This window comes from Astyanax mexicanus, chromosome 15, assembly GCF_023375975.1.
Source record: "Astyanax mexicanus isolate ESR-SI-001 chromosome 15, AstMex3_surface, whole genome shotgun sequence".
Taxonomy (NCBI): Eukaryota; Metazoa; Chordata; class Actinopteri; order Characiformes; family Acestrorhamphidae; genus Astyanax; species Astyanax mexicanus.
In genome coordinates, this window is record NC_064422.1 from 36,500,503 (window position 1) to 36,518,492 (window position 17,990).

General features: G+C 38.5%; 1 protein-coding gene across 2 annotated transcripts in view; it reads right to left on the reverse strand.

Annotated features, from left to right (window-relative positions):
* The window catches only part of LOC103028344 (cadherin-18), a 379,608-nt gene that overhangs the window by 112,822 nt on the left and 248,796 nt on the right, over positions 1 to 17,990 (reverse strand). For both annotated transcript variants that reach the window (XM_049464277.1, XM_049464276.1), the window contains one exon: positions 7,874 to 8,168. In XM_049464277.1, the coding sequence (XP_049320234.1) occupies positions 7,874 to 8,168 (295 nt within the window). The remainder of the gene's footprint in view (positions 1 to 7,873; positions 8,169 to 17,990) is intronic.

Consider the following 17,990-nt stretch of genomic DNA (forward strand, 5'->3'; position numbering starts at 1 on the left):
GATGCACGTTCTGAACCTTTAAGCTGCTCCTCTAAGCAAATGCCATGCACTAAAAAAAATTAAAATAATCAATGTTCAATATGCAAACAAAAATTCTATAAGAAGATTATATTTTAACTGAAGTGTTTCTTTAGTTAAAATGTTTTTAAAGGGCACGTATTATGCAAAACTCCTTTTTTTGCATTCTTTTTTTATTTTCAATTGGCTCTCAACTGCTCCTATAAACACTGCAAACATAAAAAAATCCATCTGTTCATTTTCTGTGAATCAATTGAAGGAGTTTGGTGTCAGAAATCATCTGCAGCTTCTATGAGCCGTTTGGATGCTCTCTTATTGTGGCGTTACAAAAAAAAGGAAACCAGCATAAAACCACCCTGGCATCAAACCCCACAATCACTAGGCACTAGATCTAGTGGGTAGGAATTTTGGTCTGCTGGTTGAAAACCTCAGACAGTACACAGCAGGAATAGCCAGCAGACTTCGTCTGAGGGAGGGATCTGTACCTACTGTCTGTGTCAAGTTTGCAGACATAAGTACTTTTTTCAAATTTTGAGTTTTGTGGTTTTTATTGCAGTTTAGCATGAACTAACTTGTTTGTGTTGTGCCATTTAGCACAATCTAAAACTGACAAGTGGTAAATGCTCAGGATAAACATGTGGCGTGGCCAGCAACAATTTATCTGCATAAAAGTGACAGAGCTCTTAAACGGCTCATTCTGAAAGAGACAGAAACTGGCAAGACTAGAGTTGGTGATAGTCATTTTGTGCAAAGAACTTCATTAACATGTTTCTACCTGTTTTAACTTTAACTGTGTTAAAATATGTATAATATGTTCCCTTTAAGAAATAGGTGAGGTCCCAAAACCTAAATAACCACTGGCTTCACTGCAAAATACCTTTTAGACTATTTATCAGACAAAGTTGTGGTTTGCTGTCTCTTTTGCTATACTTCCACAAATATGACCTTAGTTGAACTTTATCTGGACAGAACAACATGTCCTGTACAAACTCCACAGCAGCTGCCATTAAAGAACATGTTTAAAGTAAACCATGGAAAGAAGAGGGAGAAATAGTAAATGATTGCGTGAACCTCCATAAATAAACCCTCAATCCTGCCTCACCACATCGTACACCTGTTCAGATATGTGATTGAAAGATAATGTATACTGTATTTGTATTTTTTAAAGGATGAATCCCTGCTTTGGTTTGTTCAGGTGATGTTGCTAGGATATTGAGACTAATGTGGTATAAATACCCTTAAAATCTCTCAAAAAAAAAAAAAAAAAAAAAAAAAGTAGCCCGTTACTACCTCCTTTCTTATCACACCATGTTGGCTCATAGTGTTTAGCAGTAATTGGCTCACCTGCTGACCAGCTGCAACAACTATAGCCAATTACTACAGTGACCTGCGAAGAATGACCTGATCCTCACAGTCCTGCCTATACACACTGAAATCTGTACATTAGCTGCTTTGTTATATCTGCCATGCTGCAGGGTAAAGGTCAGGTCAGCGGAGGACACAGGCCAATTAATGGGATACCTACAGCTCCGTCTCACGTAATTAACACCTTCTAGCAGCATCTAGCCAAAATGGCAGACCACACATTACATCTGGAGTCTTCCAGTGACCTTTTTTGCTAAATGGCCACAGGAGGACTTACGAAATGTAGCTCAAATCCATTCTAACCATCGTAGTCATATTTTATATATAATATAAATACATATTATATCTTTCTATCTATCTAGATAGATTTAAATGTCTTTAAGTGGATGTGTCTTACTGTAACTTATGTAACTACTGTAAATTTGTTATTTTTCTCATGCAAACTGCCACCTAATCACTGACAATGTACTAAGAAGTTATATATTTTTTGGGTTCAATTTAATGTGGCAACCAAAAGAAGATTGTGAAGGTCTATTATATATGCCTTATCTATCTACCCAACTATCATTCAACTATCATTCAACTAAATGTCTATTAAATTAACGTGAACTTGAAAGTAAAATTAGGTGATTCTCTATTGAATGTAACATGATTTGGGACGGCTTCGCTGCATCAGGGCCTGGCCAGCTTACAGTCATTAAGAGCAAGATGTATTCCCAAATGTATCAACACATTGTACCGATTAATGTGAGAGTGCCTGTATGTCAACTTTAACTTTATAGGAGTTGGGTGATGCAACAGGACAATGACCCAAAACACTGGAGCAAGTCCATAACAGAATAACTTAAATGCAGTACATTTATACAGTACATTGTGTTACATTTAACGTTAGTACAAAATATTTATATGTAAAATGTTAGCTACTGTAAATGTCTGGTGAGCATCTATGAGACATCTGTAATGGACCATCCAAATAAATAAAGTGATAGCTATTTATCAAAGTATATGGAACAATATGACAAAACCTCTGTAATCTACTGTATAGACCTGCTGCTTCCTTCCAGAGACAGCCAACAGTCTGATCCTCTGTGTGAAACTTTTGTTGCTACAGCAACAACAACATGGGATTCTAATAAACAACAAACAGGGATCCACAGCCTATCACCCAGTCAATGCCCCCCGATTGATTTCCACATTTCAGTAAAGCAGGAAACTTACATCATACATCAATAACACAGCCGATAAACGTGACCCACACAAGTCAATGGAGAACTGCAGCTGCTGGAAGGTTTGAGAACACTTTATAAATTTCTGTATCTCTAAACTAATTTATTCATTATATTCTGAATTGTTCTGTAGTTGCCACTAAAAAGCATCTGAATTAATTTAATCAAATAAAAAAACAATATTTTGTAGTAGGAATGCAAAGTATTTCAACTTGATATCATTACTTGGCTTTTAAACTACTTTCAATTTAAGACTAATAGATTTTACTATCTAAAGGTTTACAAAGCCCTTGTCTTGCTCATTTTAACTGGCCAGAAGCCAACATTAGGCCAACATAGTCCCAACATCAAACATTGGTTGACACCCAACGCCAAGAAAATGTAGACCCAACGTCAAACATTGGTTGACACCCAAACTCAGGCCAACGTAGTCCCAACGTCATACATTGGTTGGCACCCAACGTCAGGCCAACGTAGTCCCAAAGTCATACATTGGTTGGCACCCAATGTCAGGCCAACGTAGTCCCAACATCAAACATTCCTTAGCACCCAACATCAGGCCAACGTAGTTCCAACGTCAAACATTGGTTGACACCCAAAATCAGAACAATATAGTCCCAACGTCAAACATTGTTTGGCACCCAACATCAGCACAATGTAGGCCCAACGTCAAACATTGGTTGACACTCAACATCAGGCCAACGTAGTCCCAACATCAAACATTGGTTGGCACCCAACGTCATGCGTGATTGGCCAATGTCATGCCAACGTAAACAATGATGTTGAGCCGATGTTGAGCCAATGTATGCTTGCTATCTGTTACCACACAGCATTTTGAGTGGAAGATTTACATTGAAAAAAAAAAAATATTTTGTCCTAAAAACTAACCCAGTTTATATTTGATCTTCAGTACAAATTAAATAACTAGGGTGAAATTAGCCTGAATGGGAGAGTTTTTAAGTTTTCCTGACATAAATAAAGCAAAATAGGCAAATATATGATTTATTCTGAAGAGCACAGCAATCTTACTCTTCTTTCTGTGTATTTTTTCCTGAAAAAGTGAGTGAACTTTTACATTCCCCACACACAATAAGCCCTCCCATCTCATGCTCATCCTCTGGCCCTCAGCTGCCAGTGCATCTCCAGCTTCCTGATGAAGATAGTATCTGTTTCTTCTTCAATGACAGGAATAGAGCAGCAGGTGAGGCTGAGAAAATGCTCCGCAGGCAGAACAATCAACACTGATGCCTCTAAGGACACATGTTCCTCCCACTGCTTGTCTCACTATATCTATATATATAATGACTGCTCCTCTACAGACCATTACATCAATATTATCTTTTTATACTTTAAGTTAGAATAGGTCTATGGGCTGTAGTACAAAACATGTTCATTAAGTTCTTTTCACAAAATCACTCTCACATAAAAGATCTTGCCAGATCTCGCCAGCTCTGTTCTTAAAAGTCTCAGGCCTTTTCAGAATGAACCGTTTAAGGGCTCTGTCACTTTAATGCAAATAAGCTATTGCTGGCCAAGTGTTAGCTTGTGCTCACTGGCAATAGAACTGCGATGGAAACAAAAACTTTCATTGTTTGAAAGTACTGACTGATTTGCCACTGGCAGTGGGTACAGATCCCTCCCTCAGACAAGGTCTGCTGTGAACTGGTTCTCAACCAAAATGCGTGAAATTACATTTTTTTAACTAATCTAGTGGGTGGGGCTTTGGTGGGGATCAGGGGTTGACAGATGAGGGTCGGTGCCAGGGTGGTTCTATAAGGATTTCCTTATTGTGACATTAGAATAAGGGGGGCATCCAAATGGCTCATAGAAGCATATGATTCATGAAACCAAACTCTTTCAACTGATTCACAAAAAAATAAAAGGATGGACGGATTAATATTATTATTTTTTTTGCACATGAAGAGTTAATAGGGTAAGTCGAAATCCAAGTGGAAATACAAAAAAAAAAGAAAAAAAAAAAAGAAAAGACATGTACTAATTCCCTTAATTAGTCATGGATGTGTTTTGGGCAAACATGAAATAAACCAATCAGCTTGTCACTTGCCATTCCCTTTAAGAACCAGGTGAGCTCTGACTTTGGCAAATTGCTATTTTAACAGTGAAGTTCATTCATTTGTAAGTAGTGGTCATATAGTGAATATACATACAATATATATGTTGGTAAATACTACATTGTTCTAAGATCCTATTTTATCTTTGTAGCACAGAATAAAATAAAAAAGTAGCAACTAATCTTATGTAACAAACACAAAAATGAGTGTATTCAATTTTCATTAGGCTGAATCCACTTTGAAGTCCGAGTTAAAAATATTTTCTAAGGCATTGTTCTGGGGTGAAACATTGATAGATCTATGAAAGGTCCAAATCAAGAAACAGATCCATAGCAGGTAATGAAACATTAACATTAAAGGTCAAGTAGCATTTTAGACTCACTCTAATCCATCTGTATAAAGTCATTAATGAAAACCTTTATTTTATAGCCTTTATTTATACAAACTTGCTTAAAATCAAGGGTCAATGTCTGGCCATTAGTTTAAGACTTTAAGCTCAGGCATACTTGGGTTCTGCAGCAGGACAATGACCTCAAGCAGACTAGCAAGTCCATCTATAAATGGCTCAAAAGGACAAAATGACATTTTCCCAAATTTTGCTTAAAGTCAAGGGTTATGGGGGAACGCAGGGGTCTTTATGAGTGTTGGTTGAACAGCAGAATGGGAAGGACTGAGTGGAGAAGATGGCTTCTTTCTTGTTGGGGCTAAAAATGGAATACAGAGAACAAAGGCGCGAGGATTGATGGCATCGTATGAGGCTGAGGAGACTGAGCATTTCAGCAGCTCTGTCTGTGGGGAACTCTTTCTTTCTCTACCCATCCTTCTCTTTCTCTCTCTCTCTCTCTCTCTAGGTTTTCTTTGCTTCTTGAAGTAGAGGATTTCAGAGTGCACAGCGAGGCATTATGGGTAGTAGTGGGGTACTGAGTGCAGTCTAAAGGTTTTACTGCTCCTGGGGGAGCTCAGTGGGTCTCCTGCAGAAAACAAAAACACTAAATAAGATCCATGCTATGAATATGGGAGCGGAGAGAGAGAGAGAGAGAGAGAGAGAGAAAAGCTTGTGACTGTGATGGAGGAGTGGAGTGAAAATAAAGTAAAGTCACTCAGCTGTGGCAAGCCGTGTTTTTTATGAAACCCAAACTACACTGTGTGGCTTTGAAATGGTGCCATTGTTTTCTGCAGCTGTAAAAGAAATCGTAAACATCTCAAAACAGTGCTGCACATTTTCCATATTTACTGTTAAACAAAGATGCAAACTGACTTTTCTGTCGAGTGAATGTTAGACAACTTTTCTTTATATGCTTTACATGCCACATATTACGAGACAGGAACTTGTATAGTGTCCCGTGACTTTCGCCATGTCACTCGGAATCTTAACGATGCTGTGGGATCTGTGGGAAATGCATATAAGGACTCTCCTACATTAAACATGGATGTGATTTTTGACATGTGAGCCTGTTCAAAGGGACAGTTTTAGCCAGAAGTTGCTAGCCACAATCATTATCATTTCATAATGCCTTTTATGACATATTTCTGCACAGACTAACTGGCTAGTCGACTAGTCAACCAGGACTTCCACTAGTCACTGATGTGGCTGCAAGGCCAAGTCATTGTATCATGGAGTTTTAGACTAGTCGGAAGGAAAGAAGAACAGCAAGGTTGCTCTGTGAATACTGAAAATCAAACATGGTGGTGGTAGTGGCATGGTCTGTGGCTGCTTTGCTGCTGTAGGACCTGAACAACTTGCTTTAATTCATGAAACCATGAATTCTGCTCTCTACCGGACAATCCTGAAGGAGAATATTGCGGTGGACGTCGCCTCGCTTTGCCAAACATTCACACAAAGCAATCCAGACTGTTCTCATACAGAGTTCCCCAATGGTGGAACAAACTACCTTCCACTACCAGATCAGGAGAATCTCTCACTATCTTTAATAAACTCCTGAAGACAGAGCTCTTTAAAGAGCACTTACTCTCCTAACACCTCTAACTAACTACCTTCTACTACCAGATCAGGAGAATCTCTCGCTATCTTTAATAAACTCCTGAAGACAGAGCTCTTTAAAGAGCACTTACTCTCCTAACACCTCTAACTAACTACCTTCTACTACCAGATCAGGAGAATCTCTCACTGTCTTTAATAAACTCCTGAAGACAGAGCTCTTCAAAGAGCACTTACTCTCCTAACACCTCTAACTCTAACAAACTAACTACTTCTAACCTCATTTCCTTCTTCTCCTCCTTCACTCCTCTATCCCATAATTTCCCTTTGACCTCCTTTAAGCTCTGTCTAAAAAATGTTTTTTTTTTTTTACTTTTAACTTCTATTACTTTTGTACTTCACTATTGTAAGTCGCTTTGGACAAAAGTGTCTGGAAAATGTAATGTATTGTAATGTAATATTCGGTCATCAGTTCATGACTTTAAGCTCAGGGATACTTGGGTTTTGCAGCAGGACAATGATCCAAAGCAGACCAACAAGTCCACCTCTGAATGACTTAAAAAAATTTTATAAATATATAAATAATCCCCTCCAGTGTGTCTAATCTGAATTAAAACAATTCTGTAAAGAAGAGTGGGCCAAAATTCCTCCAAAGAGATGTGACAGTTATCAGTAAAGCTTGATTGCAGTTGTCGCCCCCAAATGTTGCACAATGAGTTATTAGGTTTAGGGGGCAAAAATACTTTTCACACAGGGCTAGATTGGTTTGGATCGTTTTTTTTTTTCCTTTAATAAATTCAATTAACATTTAAAATGTGTTTTTTTATGTTTACTCAGATTATATGTGTCTGATACTAAAAGTGTTTGTTAATCTGAAAGAAAATAGCAAAAGCATTCTTACAGCACTATATATTTTGGATTCAGTTAGGCAATCTCAACTAGTCAGCTACAATTTGAAATAACTAATTGACTAGTAATAATTACTAATCATGCAATCCATCTGGCACCCACTATCAGACCTCACACACACTCACATCTCTGATCATTCACATTGCCTTGCCATGAGCACACAGGGCAATGTTCAGCCTCACTCACAAGATAACACCTCACAACAGAATTATACAGGTATTTGCATTCCCAAGCCATCCCCTGAGGGAAAACCACTTCACAATACATTTAAATACTGCCTATTACAATATCCTATTACTTCTGCTAAGCAGTTTAGTAAAACCAAGCTACAGACAGGTCCTTACCGACTTCCGACATCTCAGGCACGTGTGTGACGAAGGGGCCGTCTGGGAATTTGGGGGCGTTGTCGTTTATGTCCTGTACTTTGATGATGAACTCTGACTCTGGTTCCAGGGGTTTGTTGGTGTTGATGTCGATGGCCTGAGCGTGGAGAACGTAGTGAGACTTCTTCTCCCGATCCAGACTCTTCGTGGCATGGATGTCCCCCGTTACCTCATTTATGATGAAGATAGTCCCTGCTCCTTCTCCACTTAAGATGTATCTAACTGAACCGTCTCCTTTATCTGAGTTTGAATGAAGCTGAGAAAGAAGAAAAAAAAACGGGAATGTGATTTAAGTTTCACACAATAGAGAGATAATAATAATAATAATAATAATAATAATAATAGAAAGAATAATACAACAATAAAGTAATGCCTCCAGAAAATAACACGGAATTTCTCGTAACTTTGTCATCTGATGTGCATTGTGTTATTAAGTTGTCTAATGCTACATTCATACAGCAGGTAAAATAGTCCAAGTCTGTATTTATTATAATTTATTTTTACTAAATTAGATTTACACTAACCTAAATCCGATCGTTTTTGTTTTGTTTCACCAAATCCAAACATTTTTTAGGCTGCTGGCACTCATGCATGAGTAAGATAGGATTGGGCGTCTGACTGTTGACTGCTGTCAGGGTTTTACTCAGTCAGTAGCGCACCTGTATTTCCCGCTGTCAACCTGAACACACCTCACTTCCAGATCACCAAGCCTTCCTAAAGTCAGACACTATTTTAAAAGCACAGAAAATAAAATATACTGTTGATGGGGTGTAAGATAGCAATGAATTTTGTAACATTGAGTTACACTGCCAAGTATTGGATATGCATTTAATTTAAATACCACATACAAAAGGTGCTGAACTGTCGCATATGATTAAAAAATGAAGAGATTTAGCCACTTTTGTCCGCTGTATAAGTGTAGTAAAACATTCAAACTAACCACAAAGGTCTATGCAGTGGAAAGCAGCTTTATTATACAGAGAAAAATGAAACTTACATGAGTATATTTGACTAAAGTCACAACCTGTAAAATCTAGTTTGAGATTTTATGAGCACACTATAACATTTACACCTGCTACTGCAAGAAATGTACAGAGCAGAATTTGCATTGCTAAAGTAGCCGATCCTTTGAGACCGGGATTGGACTGCAATTGTGAAGTAATACACTTTTAAAATATGCAGGGAATAGAACAGAGAGAGAGAGAGAGAGAGAGAGAGAGAGAGAGAGAGAGAGAGAGAGAGAGAGAATAGAAGAGAAGGTAAAAGAGGAAAGAGAAGGAGAAGAAGAAGAAGAAGAAGAAGAAGAAGAAGAAGAAGAAGAAGGAGGAGGAGAGAAAACTTCAGCTATGTTTCTGTCTTAATTGATAGCAGGAGGATTACCCAGCGCTCTCTTGCTGATAGATGTGCTACCTCTCAGTTATGGTTCATCACAAATGCACGGCGAGAAACGCTTCATGAAAATAAATAACTCAGTGTTGTGCTCCCCTCAGACTGCACCTAGGCTTGTATTATGCAATCTTGTTCTGCCATAAAACTTTAACACTTCTCGCTGCTGGCTCTGGGAATTGAATCGGTTTTCAGCAACAGAAAAAAAAGAATCGGTAATAACTGGTTATACATGTACACACGCATTAAAACCACTGACGTGAAGCACTAGTGCATTTATAAGTCAGTGTCTCAGGAAATTAGAATAATATAACTTTAACCCTTTGAACTCTAGGCTGTTTTTGGTGTGTTTTTCTCAGTTTTCTCAGTTTTGGTGTGTTTTAACACAGTAATTATATCAGACCATAGACAGTATATAGCTGGACAGAGCATCGTCTCTCAAAAGTGAAGCCACCACAGGTCGGGCGCCCCCTGCTGTTCGGTTTCAGAAAGCTGTGTAACCCCACTCATCCTTACAGATTTCAATGACAAAACAGACAACTTTCAATCACGTTTTTTTCTAATATACTGTAATTCTACCTCCATTATTTAAGTGTAACAGCTAGTGTAACCTCTCTTTATATTGTCACATTTTTTATATCCCCACAGAATTCGTTTTTTTAAAACATTATTCAGCTCTATTCAATAAAGGTGTGGTTATTGTAGAAGGGCTGGTAATGTGCGGGACCAATAACAGACCGTCAGCGCCGCTCCGCTCTGCAGCCAGTGACCTCGAGGCAGCCCTCAGGGGCGGGGTTATTTAAACGAGTAGGCTGTCTCTCCACAGTCTTTCTCCCTCCTCTGGTCTCTACTGCACAGACTCGGGTTTCAGGATCGCCAACATGGCGGAAGATTTTGGCTTCATTTTCATTGATTGAATGGGAACGGCGACACGGCGTCCATCTTTTTTTTTTACAGTCTCTGTATCAGACAGACACATGCCCTGATCTCTTTTACTCCAGAAGACATACGGCTGCTCAAAAATATAATCACTTAAAATGTAAGGAAAAGGAAGCAGAATTGTTATATTTTCCTGGAACTGATCATGTTCTGGTCATGTCATGGTCATGTTCATGATTTGAGTTCATTACATGGTTTCTTAATTATTACTTTGACCAAAAAAAATACATGGAGAGCATCATGCAAATTTATTTTTCTTGATAATCAATAATCACACCTCTAGGATACATGTAGATTAACTTATTAAAATCCTGACACTCAGAGCAGACTATGCATTTAAGTATTTTAATCAGGACACACAAAGAAAACTAGATACAAAAATGTAAACTTTTTAGTCTAAATAACTAAAAATGTTTAGTGCAAAATAACTACTTAGTAAAAATGTGCAAGTAAAATAAAAACTAAATAAAGTAGTGCGCACACCATAGCTAGCTTTAGTTTGAGTAAAGCAGGTAGTTTCATCCTTTTTCTGTGGACACGTTTGAGTCATTTACTGATATTATTTGGTTTGAAACATCATATAAATATGTTTGAAGCACTAAAGGTAAATAATATTGGTTGGGGAAGGAGATCTCACTTTTTTAAGTGTTTTTCCTCAATGTTTTTTTTTTTTGTAGATGTTTTACTGCACTGGGATGTCATCGCTTTATTTTTAGAAAGAGTAAGTTCCGTCCTTTTTAACCATATATGGATTATGTTGATGTGTGAAGGGATTCCTGAGTAATTAAGCTGAGAATACAAGGTCCGATTTTGGATGGAAAATCTGTCTGTAGGGTTCTAAGGGTTAAGACCAATTGGTATTTTTTTGGCAGTGTTGGCAGTGTGCCAGCTCAAATATTCTCATACATTTCGAAAAGGCTGGTAATAAATGGTAACAAATTTTACCCAATACTGGTATTAACCAAAAATACACAGTATAATAATCATAAATGTTCATACCACGGTAGTATGCTGTTTCAACCCCTGGTTAGTACAACCAATAAACCAGTTACAGGGTCATAAGGCAGCGAGGCTCACTGATGCATTTGAGGAGAGAAGACTTTGGGTCTAAGCCCAAAGAAAAGCTTACTGTAGCACAAATAGCTTAAAAAAAGGTTAAGACTGGCTGTGACTTCTGGAGTCCATGCCTCAGTGGGTAAAAGCTGTTTAGGTGGCAAAAATGAGATCTACACACTTTTAGATAAATTAAGGTTATGGTTGTATTCTGTGTGTATTCTGTCACAGTTTACATTTTCTCCATATAATTTGAGAAAATGGACAATTCAGTTCAGTATAGTGATAAACACACAGAGCTGAGGGTCACATTTCCACACACCGCTGGCAGAAATCCCTGAGCTGCATTGTTCAGCAGCACATTCAGACACACAAGCTTTAAGCACAACAGGTTGTGTTTCCTGAGTGCTGTCTCAAGGCTAGTTGGCTTTCTGACAATACACCACACGCAGAGGACATCCAACGCTCTTGAAGACAGCTTCTCCCGAGGGTTTAAATGACACCGTCCAATAATTGTCTACCTCACATCCACCGCTACAGTCTAATGACTCACCAACACAGGAATCAAACGCAGACTGTCTAATTATAATAATGACACTGGAAAAAAAAACACACTTAGCAGGTAAAATCCTAAATATAGTCAATAAGTTGAGTCTCATGTTGAGTTATATGTTTTTTTCCATTGCACAAATAAGCAGATGGATGGATGGATTGATGGATGGATGGATGGATGGATGGATGGATGGATGGATGGATGGATGGATGGATGGATGGATGGATGGATGGATGGAAGACAGACATTTGTGCCAATCCAAACTAAATAATTTTACAGACAGACAGACAGACAGATAGACAGATAGACATGTAATCTGGTGGCATGATACACTGATTTGTTTACTTTGGTAGCAACTTCTTTAATTTAGATTTTGATTACTTTTTCGATTGCTGCATTATTTAAGGTGGAACTTGAAGTTACATTTAGAAGCAAACTTTTAACTTCTAATTATACATGCCTTCAAGTATTTTCAATTTTAAAGTATTTTTAGACTCCTTTACTGCTTTAAAATCAGTGCAAAACTACAGTTTTGCAGCTACTTGAAGCTTTTTTTCAGCATTGGTGAATTTTATTACCTTGTATTTTGTCCCCCTTTTATAAAAGCAACATTGCTGTATTTATTGTAATTTATTATGACAGAACGTTCAAAGACGACTCCCCGCTGTTGAAGCTCAGTGCTCTTTGGCTGGAGAACAGATCCCAGAATTTCAGAATCTAAAAAGAGTGAAAACACTTTCAGTCAAAGTTCAGACAGCGAGTGTTCCATCTTGGTTGACCTATTGTGCTGAAACTGCCCACAGAAACGCTCTAAACCGCTCTGAAAATCTAATGAAGACATATTTCAGACAGAAATCATTCTGTATGCACCTTCTAACCAAAATAACCATTAAAAATGTAGCTGGAAAAGAGCAGCTCTGAATACTATAATGACACGTTCATGCTAGTGGGATGGAAATGGCTGCTCGTTGTTCTCAGAGCCCGGAAAAAGTTGAGAAGAGTGCACGGAGAAGCCGGCACTAATCCAAACAGCAATGCACAGATTAATCAGTAATTAAAGAAAACGGGGGCTGATTGCAGAGCAAAGCCCTCTGCCAGAGTGAACTGTCCTTTCCTTTCAGTAAACACAGCACTCAGACAAGCAGTTAGTAATTAGCTGAAGGGTCAGAGCCCAGACTGCAGTCAGATCTTCTCCAATCACTGGCTGTTAGTTTAAGGTAATGAGACTCTGTGTTAGGAGTCTGTAAACACACAGTGGAAAATTAGTGGCAGATCAGAAAGTGAACAAGGGAGGCAGGCTCCGTAAACAAATCTGATATAGACTTTGTTTGGAGGCAATCAGCCTCATTGGTATTGCTTTTGAAGGTGGGTATATCTTTCAATGAATTCTTAAAAAGCCTTTAATCATATTAAAATTACAGTATTTCTAAACAGCTTCATTAATTATAAATAAGGATGAATAATAGATATCCAGTGATATCAGTAAATCTCATCAAAACCTAAAATAAACTGATTTAAATTCTCAAACCTACAAGACAACATTCAATTCCTTTTATAGCAACAAGGTTCCATTGTAATTTTCTTAATTTTTTGCCAGTGAAGACACAACAAATTCAGTACAGGTGCATCTTAATAAATTAATTATATTAACAAAAAGTTCATTTATTTCATGAACTCATATATTATATAGAATTATTACACACAGAGGGTCTCCACAAATGTAATGTAATTAGACCGAATGCAAGTGCAAAAGGCAGGCGAGGGTCGATTAACAGGCAAAAAGGCTTGTCAGAGGCTGAAAACACAAAGCAAAGGATCAAAATACCTAAAAAAAAAAAAAAAAAAAAAAAAAAAACGCTAGGAAGATAATGCTCAGATAATGCTTAGAGTTCAAGAGAAATACTAAAACTTTGCAAAGAGTGTCTAGGCTGGGGCTCCTTTATAGAGCACGTTAATGAGATTCAGGGGAGCAGGCGGGACAGATCAGCATTCCGGTGATGCTGAGCACTGTTCGGCAGGAGAGGTTAGAGTCTGAGGGCTGACACAGAGGGATATATTACAAGTGTTTTTTTTTTGTTTGTTTTGTTGAAGTTGACGATTATAGCTTACAGCTAATAAAAACACAAAAATTAATATCTCATAAAGATAAATAGATAGTGGCCTTCAGCTCGTCTGCATTGTTGGTTGGGTCTGGTGTCTCCCATCTTCATCTGGATAATGTCACATAGATTCTCTATAGGATTATGGTCAGGCGAGTTTGCTGGATAACAGAGGTGGAAAGTAATGAATTACATTTACTCAAGTTATTGTAATTGAGTAGATTTTATGAGTCATTTGTCATTTTAAAGTAGTTTTTAAAATAGGTCATTTTACTTTTACTCAAGTACATTTTGACACAAGTAATTTACTTTGCTACAATGGAAAACTCCCAATTACTGAGTAAAAAAGAATGCTGGGAAAAAAAAAACAACAACAATTGTCTAAAAAAATATAATAAATTGGTGCGGATTCTCACGTGTGAAATAACGAGGCAATAACGTCCTCATGCAATGCAAAATGTGCCGGACAGAGCTATCAGTGGTATACTGTGGTTATTTTCTACAGGTTCTAACAGGTTCTATTCTATTATTGCCAGTACCTTTCTACCTTTTATTAGCAATGGTGTCCACAAAATGGTGTCCGCAAAAAAACATTTCTACATATAGTGTACAGTACATGAGGATTTGACTTGACTTCAATTGGAAAGAAATGAAAAATGAAACAAAAATGAAATAAACTGAAACTAAATTATATAAAAAACACAGTCCTGAACAATTCAAACATTTATAACAAGATAGTTATAGACTCTAACATTCATAATATCAGTGCTCACCTGTACGAGTGGGACTACTGCTGTAGCAATGCACAGAACAGCTGTAATCCCAGCACGGCTACAATAAACCCCCATCCACTTACCCCTATGCTCCACAGCCTCCAAATCCAGCCATGGCCTCCCTCGTCCACGAGAGCACATAAATTTCACTTAACCTACAGTCAGGGTTCTAATTTGGCCACTGACTTACTCTGGCACGGGCTAATATATCACACCGCCTTAACAACAGATCCCCAGTGCTCGGCCAGTCCCTCTCTAATGCCAGGAAATAAAAGTGTCACTGGGTCAATGAGGCCAGCACTAACTCGCTACAACACAAGGTTAGCAGTGTGCGGCTATCCAATCACTCTCTAACTAATGGTAGGATACAGATATTGATTTCAACTTCCATTGGCACATTTACAAGTTAGTAATACAGTACTTTATAGGCATTAATGACTGAGGGACGGTCAATGACCTTACGATAAATTCTGACCAGCAGCAGGTAAAATATGTGTTAGTATGGCTGGGTTTCTAGGCTGTTACTGTATGTGTGAAGCAGTGGTTGTAGAAACGAATGTTTCTATTACTCGTAGTATTTTCATCATTTAAATTTTAGATAGATGGTATACAGTATTTAATCCATAACCCAGCATTCATTATGGACTGGAAGTCTTATACTCCACCAATCACATGACACTACAGTGTTCCTGCTCACCCATACACCTGGTCACCTGTGTATATATGTACCCCTCACTTCTGTCTAACCCTGCCGAGTACATTAGCACCTAATTTACTAGCTCTAATACCACACGTTTCTTGTTTTTTGCCTTGCCTTGCCTCTGCTATTGCCTGCCTTGTTACCAACCTCTTCTGTTTATTACTTTTTTGCCTACTCTCTGATTTACTGGATTTACAGTGTATGACCCTGGACTGCCTTACTACTCCTCTTAATATGTTGTTTCTTTACCCTGTCTTATTGTTTTTGACCCTGCCTGTCCCTCACTACTCCTTTGAGCTTAATCCTATTAAAAAACACAGATTGTAGAGCATTTGCCGATAGCTTTATGGACTAAAATGCTCAATAAAACTCTATAAACAAAAATTACATAAACAACTAAAAAATAAAATTTACAGCATACAGCCTTTATTAATATGAAGTAAACCTTCTATTATACTGTAGTAAAAAAAATCTCTGCCATCTTGGAAACCTATTAACTTGAGGCATAATAAATTAGCATAAGGCACACTCTTGCGTTATGTTAGTAAAGTTATTTAATTTGCATTATTTTGTAGAAATCACTTTAACGTAACAATAAAGTAAAGTAATAAGAAAAAAGCCAAACCATGATCGACTGATCATAATTTCATTTATTAATGACGAAACCATCCAGGAAGGTGAATACTTTTTAGAGGTTGAGCTGTATCATCAGTAGCATGATAAAAAAACTGCATTTCTGAATCTGCGGAACTTAGAAATTTGAATACAAATGTTACAATAATGAAAGCAACGTTAATTATCCTTAAACCATCAAGCAGCACAGCAGCTATATTTGCTGGCTTTAGGCTGGGTGAACCATTTAAGCTCCAAACTTGTCCCCACTGAGCTGTTCGCTGTGACGCAGAGTGTGCAGGAATGCTTTCCTGCTGGGGTCTATTGATTAAGCTATTGAGTGTGTTACTGTTTCGCTTCAGTGGGAGCACAAGCTGCTTTTGTGATCCCTTATGTTCAGTGACCTTTCTAATCGACTTAGTGCCACACACAGCCTGCATCATAACACACAGTCATGCTCCGCATAATTGCAGTTTTCATTCATGTGTGTGTGCGTCACCCGAGCACACCTCACCATCCGTGTCTAACAGATGCAGTGACCTATCACCTGCTCTTCCACAAGCTTTATATATATATATAAAAAAAACACTTTCTGCAGTAAAAAAAGAAGAAGCCCGTGCCCTCAGGTAACTCGGGAAAATATATCACCCTACATAAATGGCCTACGTCTGAAGCGGGAATCAGATTGACAACCGTGAGTCGCTTTGCTGGCCCTTTGTTTCATTCTGCTCTTTCTCCACGGCATTCGATTCCTCTCTCGCTGACAGAAGAGAGGGATTGGGTTTATCTTTCTCTGTGCGCTCGGTTTGCTCCGCGCACCAGCGATGGGTGGCGGCTCTGATACAGTTGAAGTGTCTGGAGGCTAAGCATTATCCCGGAGTTTGCATGAAAAGAATATTTTTGGCAGCCTGTGACAAGGCCAAGAGAGTAAATAAGTAGGGTATAACAGGGTACAAACTCATACATTAAGGCTTTTCCTACATTTGGAAGAATAATATCATTTTATAATAAGCAGCTAGCACTGCTTATTACAGCTCTGCTACAAATCCAAACCTAATCTGTGAACAGTTCAGCCAAAAGTCATGTGACTGGAATGTCATGAGGATGCTGACCCATTCTTCATTAACACTTCATGCTTCCAGAGCTCCTAAGTCACACGCATTGGATGTGAGACACACGATTTCGAGCAGTTCACACGCTCACATGTCACACCTTGTATCTCTCACATGTAGAAATTACTATGATAACCACCAAGGTCCACCAAGACGCAGTGCTATTTCTCTATAGAGTTCTGAAGAAGCTTGGCACACACCAGTCAATATATGTGGAGAAATGTAGCTACCCAACAGCCAATCAAAAAGAGGCAAAACGGGCACATGTCACCCCGCTGCTCATTGAGCTCCATTGGCTACCAGTTGCTGCTCGCATCAAATTCAAAACTCTTACAATCGCCTACAAGGTGATGTCAGAACAGGCTCCTTCCTACCTGCACTTGCTCCTGAAGGCTTACGCTACCTCCCGGCCGCTGCGCTCCTCCAGTGAACGTCGCCTCGCTTTGCCAAACACTCACACAAAGCAATCCAGACTGTTCTCATACAGAGTTCCCCAATGGTGGAACAAACTACCTTCCACTACCAGATCAGGAGAATCTCTCACTATCTTTAAGAAACTCCTGAAGACAGAGCTCTTCAAAGAGCACTTACTCTCCTAACACCTCTAACTAACTACCTTCCACTACCAGATCAGGAGAATCTCTCGCTATCTTTAAGAAACTCCTGAAGACAGAGCTCTTCAAAGAGCTCTTACTCTCCTAACACCTCTTACTAACTACCTTCTACTACCAGATCAGGAGAATCTCTCGCTATCTTTAATAAACTCCTGAAGACAGAGCTCTTCAAAGAGCACTTACTCTCCTAACACCTCTAACTAACTACCTTCTACTACCAGATCAGGAGAATCTCTC